This window comes from Drosophila busckii, chromosome X (assembly GCF_011750605.1).
Source record: "Drosophila busckii strain San Diego stock center, stock number 13000-0081.31 chromosome X, ASM1175060v1, whole genome shotgun sequence".
In the NCBI taxonomy this organism is placed as follows: domain Eukaryota; kingdom Metazoa; phylum Arthropoda; class Insecta; order Diptera; family Drosophilidae; genus Drosophila; species Drosophila busckii.
Genome location: NC_046608.1, coordinates 15,068,126 through 15,085,836, shown reverse-complemented (window position 1 = coordinate 15,085,836; position 17,711 = coordinate 15,068,126). Strand labels below are relative to the sequence as shown.

The 17,711-nt window shown below is 42.2% G+C and overlaps 1 protein-coding gene across 2 annotated transcripts in view; it reads right to left on the bottom strand.

Moving 5' to 3' along the window:
* The window catches only part of LOC108607001 (zwei Ig domain protein zig-8), a 59,367-nt gene that overhangs the window by 12,759 nt on the left and 28,897 nt on the right, over positions 1 to 17,711 (bottom strand). For both annotated transcript variants that reach the window (XM_017997578.1, XM_017997579.1), the window contains exon 3: positions 15,244 to 15,413. In XM_017997578.1, coding sequence (XP_017853067.1) covers positions 15,244 to 15,413 — 170 coding nt within the window. The remainder of the gene's footprint in view (positions 1 to 15,243; positions 15,414 to 17,711) is intronic.

Below are 17,711 nucleotides of genomic sequence, written 5' to 3'. Positions count from 1 at the left end.
GGTAGGCTGCTTGGTTATTTTGGCCTAAATTAAGACATAGCTGCTCTTAATTGAGGTAACTATAATGCCCAACTAATTGCTTGAAATTAAAGCAGTGTCGTCTCTATTGAAAACTCTATTTGATTTAATTACAGCTGCTCGAATAGTTCACAGAAATTCTTACTATTTTGCAATTTCGATTGCAATATTTAACAATTTGATTCTTAGAATTTCTGTCTAATAAACAAAAGGGCGGCAATAAATGAAGACAAATGCAAGTTGCCCAAAAATAGGTGCAAAATTCAAATTGGACTTCTGCTGAATTTTATGCTCCATATTAAAATTAGTTTCCAATTAGCACCAAGTTTGAATTTCCAGAGCCGAATTTCAGGCATAACTTCTAGGAAAAGAGTTTAAGCAGCTTTGGAATTTGATATTCAAACATTTGTGTGCCCATTTTGCTTTTAACTCTCATGAGTGCAAATATTTATTTGAACAGCACTAATTGTTTCATTGGAATTTATAGCATAAAATATAAATTTAGCTCAAGCTTTTAGCTTGCGTGATTTGAAATTTAAATGGCTCGAACTAAACTAACTATTAAATAGCTAAAATGCCAGCACTGCTGCTAAGCAATCAAAGCATTGAATGCAATCGATTTCAATTGTTCTCAGCGACGCAAGCAGCAAACGCATCAACTTTTTAGTTGAGTGTAAAAAACTATTGAAGTGCGGTCGGTTTTAATTGAATTCTTGGCCAGGACATTATGTAAAGCACTTGCTGCTCAATTTGCAACAATTTTGCGCAGCATAATTGATTTCGCTTTTTTTTTCGATTTAGCATTTACCATTTTTCAATTTTTGGCTAACGTTGATGATTTCTTCTTTTTTTTTTTTGTTGTTTTGTTTTCTCTTCTCTGCTGTTGAGTTGATGAGCATGACTTTGAACTTGCGTTTGGTGGGGGGTGCGGGGCTTTTGTTGTTGCCATTGAACGAGTGACGAGTGTCTGCCGCTTGTGTGTCAGGCTGTCAAGCAAGCAAGCGAATTCCGCTTGTCAGGACGCAAGTCCTTGTGCCAGGCTCAGGCACTGATTGGCACTTTATTTGGCTGAGTCACCCGCTGAGCTGAGCTGCAGGTAAGCAACAAACTAAGCAAACAACTCAACTTCAAACCTCAAACAGAGCGGAGCACAACAATTTGCAGCTCAAATAACTGTATTGAGTGTACGACAATGTTGCAACAACAGCAGCAGCAGCAGCAGCAACAACAACTCATAATTCTTTTAGGCAAGAGCTAAGCAAGATATTTTGTCTGCTTGCCACTTGCTGTGTGTGTGTGTGGCTGCTACCCAGTGGCAGCATAAACCAACTAAAAAGTTTAACGCAGCGCCAACAAAGTTTACTAGCGCCCCCAGGCCACACCCCCCAGCCCCACTCACAGTTACGGCTGTAACGGTTTGGAAAGTGTCGCAAAGCAGAGACTGCCGAAATAGACTAAAAACTTACAGTCGCTATCTCTCTGCTGGGGCTTGGGACTGGAGTCCTGGGACTTGCAGCAGCAGCCAATCATCAGTAATGCCAAAGCCCCTGCTGTGTATCTGTGTGTGTGTGTCTCAGTGTGTGTGTTGGCCAAAAAGCAAACTGGCAAAAAGAAATGTAGTTCAATGCCAGCAGCCGCCGTCGCCGCCGCCGCAGCAGCAGCAGCAGTCTTATCTATAAACTTATCTCCAAACTGCCTGCTCAACAAAGAGCGAGAGCGAGAGCGAGAGAGCGAGAGCGCCATAAAAATATCCAAGCAGGGTATTGCCAAGTTGTACAAATTGTCTATGCCACACATAAACTATATATACTATATATGTTATGTATATAATTTTTATTGCTGACCTCTCTACATGCAAGTTCTATTTGCTCTCTCTCCTATCTCTGTCTCTGTCTCGCTGTTGTGGCAAGTAAATGTCTCCATAACCTAAACAAAAGGCTTAGCCAACAAAAAACATTTGCTTAGCATTTAAAGCATTCAAGCTAAGCCAAGCCAAAGCTTTAAAATACTTTAAATTCTTAGACCTGCTAGACAAAACTGTACAAAGAGTCTTTTAAGCTCAGTCAAATGAGCAGCAAGTGTGGCCAGAGCCCTTACAGCGTAGCTTAGCCATGTCTATTCGTCTGTTTGTCTGTATGAGCGCCAAGAACTCAGCAACGAGCAGAGCTAGAAACATCCAACTTGCTACATAGCTTCGTCTTTATACGAGGCTTAATAAGTATTGTCTTAAATTTTGATAGCTCTGCGTTTCCCTATACAAAACAAGAAATCTATTTCAATCAATTGGAAAACATATTCAAAAGTTATTAGGTTAAAAATATTGAATATATATATAAAATATAAGCAACCTATGTAGTATAATATTGTTATCTCTCTCTCTCTCGCTCGCTCGCTCTCATTGCATTTGTTAGCCCTTGGTAGTGTAATGGGTCTCATATTGCCGACTGCAACCGATTTGCTTGTTTTTTCTACATATTTGAAAGTCATTCGATTTTTGTTGCTGCTCTCTTTTTGGAGAAACACGCACACGTTTTTCTGTTTTTGGCCACAATTGTGTGGAGATTGAAGCGCTTTGAGCTGGAATCAATTTTTAGACGCTTCACAACACTTTTTCGGTTCGTTTGGTTGCCAGCGAGGCGCAATTTTTGCAGCGCCTATGAGGCAGCCCCACCCCCCTCAGTTAGAGTGTATGCGCCACACCTTGCCGCCCACTTTTTTGCGAATGATTCTATTTTACTTTGCTTTGCTTTACTTCACTATCGTTGCTTGTTTCTGTTGCTTTTGCTGCTTCATTTAGTCGCTTGGTGGATGCGGCTGAGGCTGCGGCTGGCTTTTGTCACCGCAGCAGAACTCAAAAGTTGTGGGTGGCTTGGTGAGTGGGTGGCGCATTGGGCGCTGGACATTTAAGCCAAAAAGTAAACCAATTGTTAGTTTTAATGGAATTTATTGGGTAAATATTTGCAAAGCAAAAGAATTTGCTTGTAAGCATTTGTTGTACTTGGCTTGATTTAAGATTAAAAGTTTTCTGCTGCCACGCCCACGCCCACACCCACATCCACACCCACGCCCACTTCTCGCTAGCAGCTGTGTTGGGCCATTGTCTATGCCAATCAAGCGCTTGTCGCCTCCAACAACATTATTACTTTTAAATTTATTTTCGAATCGCTTGCAACGCACACACACACACACACACACACACAGACAGAGACATAGTTTTTGCTTGTCAATGATTAGGGGCAGCTGCTTTTTATGATTGTCAGCCACTTTGGCCTTTTATGTAGCAAGTTTTATGCCCCAGACCCAACCCCAAACTCAAGCCCATGCCCCAAGCTTTTGTTCGCCAAGTTGTTGTTGTTGTTGCTGCTGCTTATAAACAATGTATGAGCAACTGCGACTGTCAACTATTTGCAGCATTTGTTGCTGTTGCTTTAAGCCACGTTAAGCACTTGTCAAGTTGACTCGTAGCTAATTGACGTTCCCTGCCGTGGGCCTCAACTGGCATTTCGGTTGGCTAAGCTGCCATTAAGTGAATTTGTTAGTCAAGCTGTCTGTCTGTCTGTCTGTCCGTCTGTCTCTCTGAATATTCAAATTAAAATCGGCAGCGAAATCGAAATTAACTCAAACTGAACTGCCTTTGTTCCATTCAATATTCTAAGCTAATAAACGTACAAAGAATTCACACACACACACACACACACACACATACGCGCCAAGTCACTTAAAAATTCTCCAGCTGGGAATTATATGAAAGCTGCGCATAGTCAAACTGACAATTTCATTATGAGTTGGCCCACCCGCTAGCCACACTGCACTAGTCACTGCTCGCCAGTGTTAGTTTATTATTTATTTATTCACACACACACACACACACACACACGCAGTGAGAGAGAGACGCACACACCTTTCGCTTTGGTATCAAAGGACGCATTGGCTGTTGCTTCATTGTTTGGCTGAGAGGCACAGCAGTCGCTGATTATATTGAACTGATGCGCTGTCTCGCTCGCACGCAACATTCGTTGTCTCTTTTTCACTGTTTTGTTGGTCGCATTTGTTCCACTTATTCCACTTGAACGCTTCGTTAAGAGCAAACTTTCACTCTAATGTGCTTTAGCGGCTTTCTTTAGCTTTTTGCCTATTTCGCTTTCGCTTTCGCTTTCGTTTCTGTCTTTGTCTGTCTGTCTGTCCGTCTGTCTGTCTGTCCGGCTAGTGCTTAGCGTGCTTGATCTGCCTTGCAAGTTGTTGCTTGGACTCAAAAACTTTTGGCTTGCCAATTGTCGTCGTCGTAGCGCTGCAGGGGGGCGGCGGCGGCAGCTTGTGGGCGTGGCATAAACGAGTATTTGGCGTACGCTGCTGCTGCTGCTGCTGAGGACAGGACACGTTTCATGTGAAGCCTATCAAGTGTAAGCACAGCATGGACCAAGGACACAACTCCAGCGGAATGACAACGAGGCTAGCAGTGGGCAAACCATGGGCGTTGGGGGGGTCGGGGGGCTGAGCGTCTGTACGTGTTTCGCTTAACATGCGCTAAAGCAACGAGCGAGAGCGAACGCAGCTGAGCGCTGTTTAGATTAGCCAATATGACATTAAAGAGCAAAACCCACGGGCGGAAATCACCTGCTCCAACAACACCCCAACCCCCACCCGCCATGCAGCACTAACAACTATAACTAAACTTGCTAGCTACAGTTGTCGCTGACAATATGCCCCAAAAGTATCATGTCAATGGCGTTGGCGTTGGCGTTGGCGTGTGGCGTGTGGCAAGACTTGGGCGGCATGCAACAAATGCTCTGACAATGCTGCTTCAACTTTTATGACAGTTTCTTTTTTCTCGCTCTCGCTCACTGTCGCTCTCTGTCGCTTGTTCGCTGATGGGTTTTTAGTTTCAACACGGCAGCAATTTATGTTTATACAATTTTTTGTAAATGTTTTATGACGCGCAAGCGGCAGCGGCAGCGGCAGAGCCAAAAGGAGTGCCCAGGACTAAGGACCAAGGACTGCGGACTGAGGCAACTGTCGCTGACAAGCTCGTGTAATTTATGATTTATGCCATTGGAATGACAGTTGGCCGCCCCAGTTGGCAATATAATTGGCGCTGGCTGTGGGCGTCGGTTCCTGCTACAGGCTTCAAGCTTCGAGCTTATGTGTGTGGCATGTGGCACACACACACACACACACACACATGCACACAGCTTGCTGGCACTTTGACATTTGCTTGTTAACTTACTCGTCTCGTCTTATTTATTCATAATTAAAATTGCAGCTGCAATTTCCTTTACTTTTCCCTTTTTCCCTTTTTGCCATTTACTTTTGCTTTCTTTGTTGCCACAAGTGGCGCGCACTACTTGCAGCTTAACTCTGAATGCTCAATTCAATTGCTTGGGCGCTCAACTTTTTCCTCCTCTCTGGCTCTCACTCACTCACTCACTCACTCACTCACTCACTCACTCACTCACTTATTATTATTGCAGCTTGGCCTAAACGCATTTTCTTTGGCTCCCACCGGCGACAAGCTTCAATAAAAAGCAACAACAGCAACAACAACAACTAACTGTACTTTTAAATTGCTTGTGTGGCACCTAACAAGTTGCCACGTCTGCCACATGTTGTGCGCCTGCGGCTCCTGGCAATTTGTTAGCCAAAGTTTTGTTTGTGCTCCCCGCTCTTCGCTCACCACTCACCACTCACGTGCATGTCCTTGCCCCTGGCACTAGCCAATAACTACAACCACCCCACCCCCCTCTCTTTGCTGCTGACTATGCATGCGAACCATTTACTTTCCGCCTGCGAGCTCACTAATGAAGCAGAAGTTGGGCCTGCAAAATTTCCTCAAGTGTAAGTAAATTAGAAAAGGGTTTTTGGCCACGCCCAGCGATTGCAAAAGCTCGAAAATAAACGAAGAGTAACTAAAATAAAGCAAGCGAAGCCAAGCCGAGCCAAGCCAAGAAGAAAAAACTAGTCACATGCCGCATGCCGCATGCCACAGCAGCTGGGCGACATTAACGACATTGAAGAGTGGCCAGCAAACTTTAGTCACTGCCTTTGATTAAAGGCGTCAACATTCCTGTGTGTGTGTGTGTGTGTGCCCATGTGTGTGTGTCCATATTTGCTTGGGATTTATGCTTTAGTAGCTCTTGGGTTCGGCCATTGTTTAATAAAGCAATGACAATGGCAATGGGCAATGGCAAATCAAAATCAAACACTGAGCAAAATACTCAAGTTATTTAATATTTAACATTTTGAAATTTCAACTAAGCAAATGTTAATTATTAAGAATTTTGATGACTGCTATAATTTATAATAATTCATATTTATAATCGAGGAATCGGAGTCGCCTTCTGTGAGGGGCTAAGCAACCTAGCAGAGGTAAGGTTGGACTCTCTGGCAAGGTTTGATGGTTCCAAGGCCCACAGGAAGCAATCAAAGGAACCTATTATAGGCAGCTTACTCCACCTCCCAGCAACCAGCACATACGCCCATCTATTCTGAAAGACTAAACAGGCAATGGGCCAGAGGGCCTCTGAGTGTTCCCATTTTTGGGAAACCTCTTCTACCTAACCTAACTACTTTTTATATAAATGCAATTGAATTCAGATCAGACAAATAATATTCCAAATTGACTAAAGAAAGCTGCAGAACTTTTAATAAACTTAATGATAATCCAAAGATTTCAGAAAATAAATTTGTTATCATTTTCAATTTATTGAATTTAAATTTAATATTTTTTAATTCATCAGATTTAGTTAAACTAGCAGACTGTACTAATGGTCAAGCAATTATGACAATATTAATATAAATAAGCATTGCTTGATTCATTTTACAAAAGCAAATTGAGCACAAGTAGATGCTTGGCACATCGATATCGATAACGATAACACTTAACGTTGCTGCTTATGGCAATTTGAGTTGGCCGCCCATTTATATTTATATTTTGCTTAAGCATTGTCTATTCGATTGAGTCAATAGCTTAGCAAATAATATGCTGCCGAATTGTTTGAGAGAATGAGAGAGAGAAAGAGAACAAATCATTCAATTAGCAATCAAAAGATAATACAAATGCGTATACGTCGTGTGGGCCGCAAATGATCGATAGACAATGTGAGTAAAGACAGAATGCTAGGCCATTTATCAGCTGAGCTGTCGCATGTGGCTAAAAGAAAATGTTAATAAAAAATAAGCACGTGTGCATTATGTGCGTTGAAAAGCAATAAATATGCAAAAGACTCGAGCACACAGACAGACAAAAATACGCAAGCAGCAGCAGCAGCAGCAGCATGTTGTGCCCCACAGACATGCCACAAGGTGTGGCAAGTCTGACAGGCTGTTTAAGGTCAGCCTCAAATGTTGGCAGCGAGTGCCATTAAATGGGCAGATGCCTTTGCCTTTGCCTTTTGGGTTACATTAATGTGCGAGAGTGAAAATCAAAGATCGCAAGCGGGAGCTGTGAGGTGGGTCGAGGGGGAGGGGGGAGGGAAGAGCAAACAGGAAGTGCGCGCGAAATATTTCGGCAGTTTGTGATGTGTGCGTCAAATAAATACACAAACACACACACACACATGTATTGCACACATCACTCATACGCCACATTGTACTATTGGCTTTGGATTCACGCTGATCAGCGAGTGGGGCTGGGGCTGGGGCGCATGAATTTTTCATGCAACATTGTTTATTATGCCTGCGGCGCAGAGCCATAAAAATAAAAATCAAATACAAAATGTTCGCTGCAAAGCGCATTAGCATAAGATGCGCGCATATTGCGCATACGCCTAGTGTGGATAATTTATTGGCAGCGCAAATGGGCTACTCAAAATAAATAAAGAAAGAAAAAAAAGCAGCAAACTGTTTGATTCGCATTCGAGTGCTGAACGTCTGGCCTAATGACACACGCAGGACGCAGGACGCGGCAAAAGGATAAAGTGGGTTGGTGGGTTGGCAGTTAGACCAACCGCAAAACGAGTCGAAAGGCGCAGCTAACGAGGTGGACGGGGGCGACGACGTTACTTTTGCAATTGCCAGCGGCGCGAAATATTCATAACTAAATTGAATGAAATTGCCTGGCGAACAGCAAAAGCAACAACAACAGCAACAACAACAAAGGGCGAACAACATGAAATAATAATAAGCAGCAGGCCATGCAGCCAGCACTGACTCGCTGCTTGCGTCTCAGCTTTGCCACAAGGCATTTTGCTTGCCACACGTAACGCAATTTTTGTTTAAAAACAAGCCAAGCACAGCAACTGAAGTTGGAGTCGGAGCCGGAGTCGAAGTCTCGGAGTTTGAGTCGCGCACACGTCGAGCAAATTGTATTTAAATGCTCGGGTGGACGTTCTTTGCCGCCCGCAGCCTTTAACCTGCCACATTAGTTGCTTGAATTGCCCACCGCGCCATGCCCACTTTTAAGCTGAACGCCCACTCAAGCGACAGCACTAAGCGGTAGCCTGGCGAAGCAATCACCGAGCACGTAAATCAAAAGGCATTGACGAAGATAAACGATACACACACACACACACACACACACACACACACACACACATGCATATACATGTCTGTGTATTGTCATTGGCATAAAATTGCTGCTGCTGCTGCTCCTGCTGCTGCAACTTTCAGCCGCCACGCAATTTACATTATTAGCTTAAATTTTTGTTTTTCAAAATTACAAGTGCCGTTATTAAAGCTAATTTTCACAAATGTTGTTTACAGCGCAGCACAGCGCTGAATAATTTAAATTTCTTCATTTTTTCTCGTTGCTTTTCGCGAGGACAAATCATTTGCTATGCAATTGCGCAGCATTTGTTTTGCTCACATAAATCGTCTGCATATATTTTGAAAAAAAAAACATTTAATTTGTTTTTCCTATGCCTGCCAATAAACTTTGCCAGCAAACAAAGTCTTAAGCTCTTCAAGATTTCGCAGCTTGCTTAGTGAAAAGTTTTTAAATGCTCAAAATAATTGAAAACAAATACCAAATTATTTGTTAAATTATAAGCTAAGCGCATAATGTCGCTATGATTGAATTAGACTATCACACATTGCGTATACTTAATATGTGTTAACGTGTAACTCGACACTGATTGACTGCACTCAAGCCTAGAAAGTCATAGACTTTGATTAAGGCGCTTTTTGTGCCAAATATGAAAAGTATTCGTGGAAATCTTTTGCATTGTCTTTATATCAAAGTGTTGTTAGTTTATTTTTACAGCTAGATTCCGGGAAATGTTAAGCTGAACCTTTGTTATCCTCGTCTACGCAACTAAAAATTATACGCTGTAGATTTAAGTGTAAAGATTACAGTTGGGAAAAATGCCTGCTGGCTATTTATAAAAGCAACAAGAGCGAAGCAGCAAGAAAGTTAAGCGCCGCCAACATGTTAATACACTTGGTATTGCAAATTTGTAATATTTGCTGAGTTATGAGCCGATTTGTAACAAATCCATTGAGCATAAATTATAGAGGAAATTCAATTCTATTTCGGAAATTAATACTAGACTTGTATATGAAGTTTGGTGCCTTTAGCTTTTATTGACGCTGAGTTCTTGCTGCTCATACAGACGAACGAATGTAGAAAAGCGCAGCAAGCAATCGACTGATTAATGGCATATATTTATTTTAAATTTAAGATTTGATAAACTAAAAGAGCAATAAAATGAAAGTTCTCCCACTTAAGATTGAGATTGAGAATTAAAGACTTCTAATCTAACTGTAGTCTCAATGTTAATTGGCCCCGGCTCTGTGGCCATATGAGACGAAATTTCAAGTTTGATTATTTACATAAAGTGGCATTTAATATGCTGCTGCCGCATCCTCGCTCTGAGTTAAACTTTCGACTGGCAATTTGTTTGCCACGCCTTCTTAAGTGCGCCCACTTGGCCCGCTTGCTGCGAACCTGATAGCTGCAGTCGAGTCAGTCGAGTCATCATTGGAAAAGAAAGAAAACTTGACAGCACCAGCCCAACACCCCACCAGCCCACCAGCCCACTCTACAGCTGTGAGCTGTTACCTTGAGCTTGGCATTACTTTAGCTGTCATGGCAGCTAACAGCGCACGGATTGGTTTTTATTTTATTTTCTGCACTTTTGCTGTTTTCATTTTCAATTTCAGAGGCAGCACAACGAACCACCCAATGACCCCACCACCCCATCCATATGTATATGCTCTTCTTGTTCTCGCTTTTTTGGCTGCTTGGTTGGCGCATCTTTTGCGTATGTCAAGACGTCTGCTGAAGCGTATAGCGAAAAATATTAAACATTGCTTTGATTGATTTGCTCTTTGCTGCCACCACCCACCACCCACCACCCAACTGCTGCTGCACGCTCTATAATGTATGCATGCATGTGTATCAAGTCGACTTGCCACATGCCACATGCCTCCATGGAGCGCTTGTCACACATGCGTGTGTGGCAAATATATCGCGATTTAATATTTTTGCCGAACTTCTGCTGCTTTTACTTTTACATCTACTTCTGCTTCTGCTTCTTCCTCTTCTTTGGCTTGTTGTTGAATATTTACAACGATTTCCAGTTTGGCGCAACCCATTGAACCACGCCAAAGTGGGCGGTTAGCTGAGTTGTGGGCGTGCCAATTGCTTATATTTGCACGTTTAATGTGCGGCCACGCCCCGACGCCCCTTGAACGCCTCAAATCCAAACTCGTCGCCGTTTATAATGATTATTTTGAGCAGCGCTTTTTTTAATGAGCACTCAGCAAGTGGCGCGCGCTCTCGCCCCAGCTGGAGGGTGGTGCTGGGTGGTGCCTGCATATTAAAACTAATTTAATGAATGCACTAAGAATTCTCTTTAGCGTACAAAGCAGCGACACAGAGAGCGAGAGAGAGCGAGAGAGAGCGAGAGCGAGCGCAGAGGTCGAGTTGACATTCCTTAACTTTTGCCAAACAGTTTTTTCTCTTTCGTCGTTTTTGCTTTTTTTTGCCAGAGCTGCTTTTAGTGTTTGCCACTCTATCTCGCCCTCTCTCTCTCTCTCTCTCTCTCTCTATTTGTCGCTGTATTTTTCACTTGCTTTAGGCTACTTATGTGTATGTAAACAAGCCCACGCAAAGCCCTCGACTCAACCGCCCCCGCACGGCCCTCGCAGCCACAACAGCGCCGCAGCTTAAGAGAGCTGGAAAAAAAAAATAACAAAAATTTGGTAAAAGGACAATTCTAACCATTTGTGCCAAGTGCACAGCACAGAAGTTGACAAGCAAAAAAGTTTAGCGCGGCACAAAGCCAATTCAAAGCTCATTAGCTGCATTTACATATACTCTATATATATGCATATTTATTTTTATTTAATATAAAATATATATAAAAAGCGTATGAAGCTATGAAATGAATAACTAAATAAAGCAAAGGCTTGTCAAACTGCAGATAACAGCAGAAAGAAAACATATTCTATGCAAAGTAAGGAATTTTCACAGACAGAGAGAGAGAATGAGGGAGAGAGAGCAGCGCATCAAATAGCAATTGATCAAGTTTGATAAATCAGCGAACATCAAATTGCTGATAAATCATAAGCAAGCAAACTTAATATTAAAAGTGCAGCTGCTGCCGACAATATGAGACCCTATACATAGATAAATATGACATTTAATATATACAAAAAGTTAAATAAAATTTATTCAAATAGTTAGCCACAGTTGCTTTTCTATGTATGAAATTATGAATTTGAAAACATTTTCTAATACATTAAACAATAAATTAATAATTTAAACAAAAAAAAAAATTACAACAAAGTTTAGAGTGTCAAAATAAAAAATATTTTAAGTTGTTTTTTAACTAAATTTGTTGTTGTTTTTTACTTTTTGCGAAATCTCTGAATGCAATGCATTTTTTTTACAGGGTTTTGGTACCAGGGTTCCATTTGGGTACATTTTGGGTAGATTACGAGTTTGCTCTACATGTTTGGCTATGCATGTTAAAGAGTCTGCCGACTGCGACTCACGCGCTAAATTGCATTTTCAATTGCTGTGGCACACACACAAAGAGCGTGAGTGAGTGAGAGGGAGTGTCAGAGAGAGAGAGAGAGAGAGAGTCGTTACATGTAGCCGTGACAATTTACTTGTAAAATCAACCGCAACATTTTCAATTGAAGTCTCGGTCTGGGCTGGGCCGAGTTGGCCCAAAATGTCAGAGCTAACGTCATCGTTGTTGTCTGAGTGCTCTGGGGCATTGGCAATCCAATTGACGAGCAGCACACACACACACACACACACACACGCATACCACTACAATTACACACTAATGAAGTGCATTGCAGTCTGCGCTGCTGCTGCTCGCTGCCCGCTGCCCGCTTCGGCGCTGACCAACCTTTTGCGGTGCGAATGCCTTGAAAACTGCGGTCGCCACTCCCAGTCGAAGCGAAAAGCAGAAAAACCTCAAACGACAAGAGAAAAGCGCCCAAAGCCAATCGCACTTGCACTTCCGAGCTCTCCCCCTTTTAACTGTTAACCGAGTCTCACAGTCTCTGTTGGCAGTTTTTATACAGCCAAAGCTACAATGGCAACGATTTGCTACACAAATGCCCTAAGTCGAGTCTCGAGCTGCGTGTGTGTGTGTGTGTGGCATGCAACAGTTACCGTTACCTGTCAGTCACACACACTTGCTGCTGCTGCTGCTTGTGGCAGTTGGCGATAAGTTTGCCACAGCGCTCAACATCAAAGGCACAAAATTTTATTTTGCAAAAGGCGTGAACTTGAATTCGAGTGGAACATTCTTTTGTTTTTTTGTTTTTGTTTTCTGGGCGTTTAAGCCGCCGCCAGCAATGTGTCATTTCATTGTTCACACGCATGTTAAATCGCATGGAAAATATTTGCAGCTTCTCTGCCTTCAATACTTGCAACGCAGTCGCTGGCGCTGCCACTGCCGCTGCCGCTGCCGCTGCCTTTGAGGCGCTCAAGTGTTGATTATAATTCATGAACTTGCAGCAAGTGCGCGTAATTAGGCGTCTGGGGCATAATAAATTGCGAGCTGCGGTCAATGTGATTAATTACCCCAAACAGAAACAACAACAACAACAACAGCAGCAGCAGCAGCATCAGTGAATGCTCACGGCTTAGCGCCTCTAACTAGGCTATGTCTATCATTATGTCTCTATAACACACACACAGCATAAACAGCATAATCAAGCTACCTTTGGGCATAGAGCTCTATCCTTCAGTTACGGCTGTTATGAATTGTTGATTTTGTTGGTGAAAAGCATTTAGCGAATTCAACAATACTTGACACATTAGAGTTGGTATTGAATTCACCAATACTATATATGTATATCAGAGTTGTTTAGTAAATTCACCAATACCAGATACATCTGAGTTGTTATTAGTATGAAAAGTAATCAGCAATACTAAATAGATCAGAGCTTGTATTAATTGGTAATTTTATTGGTTAAAGCATTCAGCAAATTCACCAATACTAGAGTTGGTATCAATTTGTAATACTTTTGGTGATGGCAGAATTATTGCTCAACAACATTGGTGATGAGTTGGTGATTGTGTTGATAAGTTCAACAATGTTAATCAATTTCAGCAATTCTAGCTATGGCAGAATTAAAGCTTAACTTTTCAGTATGACTGATGATTAATTGTCGATTTTGTTGGAGAGCTGAGCAACGTTAAGTAAATTCACCAACGATTGCTGTTGCAGAATTCAAGCTTAAGTAATGTTAAAACATTCAAGCATCCAGTAATTATTTGAGTATAAGAAAAAAAGCAGAATGCTGGTGAATTCAAACACCTTAAAAGTTTCACCAATGCTAAGTATGAATTTGTAATTTGTACTAAATAAAAACAAAGCTTGCGAATGTTGCTGGACTTACTAGTTGGACTCAAATTAAGTTCACCAATGATTGCTGATGATGAGTGAGCACCTCGAGCTCTAGCAGCTTTTTGTTGCTTTATCTCTCGCTTCAATGTCTGGCCTATATTTATAATTTAAATTAATGCAAATCATATAACAATAGCTATGCGTGTGTGTGTGTGTGAGTCTGGCAATTAGCAGGTTGCTCATAAATTGCGCTTGACAAACGACCAAGCGAACAAGAAGTTTTCGGGCCTGTTTGCTGTGTAATGAACTCGACTCAACTCAACTTAACCGAACAGAGGCAAAACCAAAAATCTAAGGGTCGCTGGCCAAAGTTATAAGAGTGGTCGAGGGGCGGGGGGGAGCTGCAACTCGCTGAATGGAATTCATTCGTTCACTTTGTCAAACTGAAATTAAAACGGAAAGCAAATGGCAAACTTTTTTTTATTTTTGCCTTTTGCTTTTAAATTTTTATTTATATACATTTATTTGTCCAACAGGAGCCACAACAACAACAATGAGTGTGTGAGCGAGAGAGAGAGCTTGTAGTGTGAGAGTGAGAGCACGGGCTGCCACTCACCTAATAAGTCAGGAAAGCGTAAAAAAAGTTTTATGGCCACGCGACACTTGAGCAACTTGTGGTTGTTGTTCCGGTTGTTCTTGTTGCTGTTGCTGTTGGGCGCGACATAGGCGCGTCACACATACGCAGCGTATGCTGCAGTGCATAAAGTTTTGAATATAGTTGTTTTTTTTTTTTTTGTATGAGCGAACAAATGCTGCAGAAAATTTCGTTTGCTTGTGTCTGCTTTGTTCAGTTGAAAGTTTAAAGTTTAATTTGCTAATTGTTTAACAGCAGCAGCAGCAGCTGCTCAGCTCAGACCACACTGCCTGGCATCTCGATTGCATTTTCATAATGAAAAGCACTGCAAGATAAAGGGGGTGGATGGGTGGCTGGGTGCTCCGTCCGTCCGTCCGGCTCACAAGTTTTTGCCCAAACATAATGACAGGCGACAGCAGCCGTCAGCAATGGCCAAAGCATTTCTAAGCTCCTCTCGCAATCTGCGCCCAATTACAGTTTCTACCTAAGCTTACCTCCCAACAGCCCTCACCCCACCCACTGTTAAACAACTGCTTGCAACTTGCTGCAGTTGCTGCAGTTGCTGCAGTTGCTGCAGTTGCCGCCTGTCAAGCGTAACGCCTTTTGACAACTTTACGTTGCAAGCAGCAACTTTTGTTCGCTTCTGCTCTGCTTTCGTTTTCTATTTGATTTTATTTCATTTCTACTCTGCTCTCATCTCATCTCTTATTTTATTTCATGTTATTTTATTTCATTGGAGCCTTTTTTGTGTTTTGGCCCCGTGGCGTTCTTAAAAATAATTTTACTGTAACGGCAACTGAAACTGAAGCTGTCCAAACAGGCAGCTGGCATTTTACTCACCGTGCGATTTCCCAGATTCTTGACACGACAGGTCAACTTAATAGTTTTGCCAACGAGCCCGGTTATGTTGGCGGTCACGGTGGTGTCGAATGTCGGTCCGCCAGTGCCCGGCGTGGGCAGATCTTGCAGGAACTCCCTAAAGAAGCGTTTCGAGGCGCCCTCCGAGCCACCTGCAAGCACAAAATCCAAAAAGCAAAGTAAAACATCAAGTGGTAAGTTAACTTTTATATTATTTCAATTCAACTTTAGCAAGTATACAGGGTGTCCGCCTCAGACTCACACTCAGACTCAGTTCAAAGGTTAAAGCTATAATGTTGTTTTCTTAGAAACATTTCAATCAAAATTTCCACAAATTTGCTTTAGAACTAAATAAAAATAAACTTAAAAGTGCGAGGCGTTGCCTAACCGTAATTATAAACGCGTGGTTGAACAATTTTTTAATCCCAACAAGAATTATAATAATATAATAACTCTAGTATTTTGTCATTTTGCATTTGTTAGGATCTATCAGCCCCTCTCACTTCCACGCACATGTAAGCAAAGCAGCTTTTCGGTTTTCTCTTCCACCAAATTTTACTTCACTTGGCATATATTAAAAGAAAACAGCCCTACAAATGATAAATCTATGCATATGCTCATTTTATCATGAATTGCATATTCAAAGTATTCAAATAATAAATACTGGCAACGCATTCACTGTTGGTTTTTCGACAACAGTCACAACTGATTTGCATTGATCACAGCGCAATTAGAATAGGAGAGAGCGCAAGCTACTCAGAGATTCTGTATTAACTCTGCGATGGCAGCGCTGCTCGCAGCTCGGGTCTTTCCTTTTGTCGCTGAAAAGCGAATAGCGCAGTAAGAAAAGGTGAGAGCGCAAGTCACTCAGAGAGCGTGCGCAACAGCCTCATGGGAGGAGCAGCGCTTCTTTCGTTGTATGCGTATGCACTGTTTAATCGTCAACAGGCAAACACAGCGCAATAAGAAAAGGAGAGAGCGCAAGCCTCTCAGAGAGCGTCAGTCTGCTTGCTTGCGTCTTTCGTCCGATCGCTCTTCGCTGCTGCGACTGAACGAGAGCGTCGCTGCCTTGCTGCTTAGAGAGCGCTCACTAACTAACTGTGCATCGTACGATGGGCTGCAGCTAGCAACTGCACGTGGAAAAGAGATTGCGTTCAAGCTTAGCAGATTGTGTTCACATCATTGAGCTTATGTGCCCACTGTGCATGCTGAGAGTAGGAAGCATAACTGTTTATTTGTTCATTTTCTGTCTTACTTTTGCTTTAAGTTTGTGCTCCAAGTGCAAATCATTTGTAAATATACGATAGAGAGAGAGAGCACATTGTACGCGTACTAAAGCGATTTTAGTTAGAGCTTAGCTTAATTAAAATGTGCTCGAAATAGGAAATTCTAAGATTTTCAGCTTGCATTTGTGTGTTGAGTTGCTTGCACCTTAATTAACAATTCCTAATCACAAACAAAATCTATAATGAATTATAAAATCGCTCGTTGCTGCAGTTAGCGTGTTGAGCTCTCTTGGCAAAGTGCATGTTGGAAAATTGCAAATAATTAACTGTTGGCCTGGCCATGAGTTGAGCAGCAAGCGCTCAGGTGTTGAGTGGGTTGTTGGGGGCGGGGTGGGTGTGTTGGATGTGGAACTCATCAGCATAGACAGTGAGTGAGAGGGTTTAGCCTTTAGTCTAGCCTATCGTGTCAAAAGTAATAATTTAGCTATTAGATGGCAAATCGTGTTCGCGTTGCCAACGCATTCAAAAGCTGCAGCAAAAAGCACACACACACACATGCATATGTATATGTATATGTGTGAAAGGTAAGTGTTGCATGTGTGTGTGTGTTGTTGTTGTTGTCAACGCGTCATGTGGCGTTAATTGCCACTTTACAGCGAGTGGCAATTTGCAAGCGATCGAAAGGTGCCATGTACTTGCCACACACACACACGAGCTCACAGTCAAATGTGTGTGTGTGTGTGTGTGTGTGCGTGTATTTATAATAGCCGCACAGCTGTTGCAGCAACTCGGCAGGAAAGTATAAAATAAAATATAAATAAAAACAACAATAACAATGCGAGAGAGAGAGAGAGAGAGAGAGTGAGCGAGCAACACAAGCTAACTGCAAGGCAATAATTATGGCCAAAAGGATGTGTGTGTGCCGCCGCCTAAAGGAAAAAAGGCAATTAATTAAATGATAAACGCCATATTATGTGGAGCCTGCCTGCATGTCCTTTTGCTGCTCGGCCTAGGACATAGTCCAGGCCTCAGACACTTGAAGGGCATCCGACATGCGAAACTAATTGAAATTTTACTTTTACTTTGTGCGGCAACTAAGTAGTCAAGACACTTGCTAAATTTAAGCTGGCCATAAAAGCGAACACACACGCACATACACACAGATACTCGCAAACACACACACACACACATGCATGCATGGGCGTAGCTAGTCTTTTATTTAGA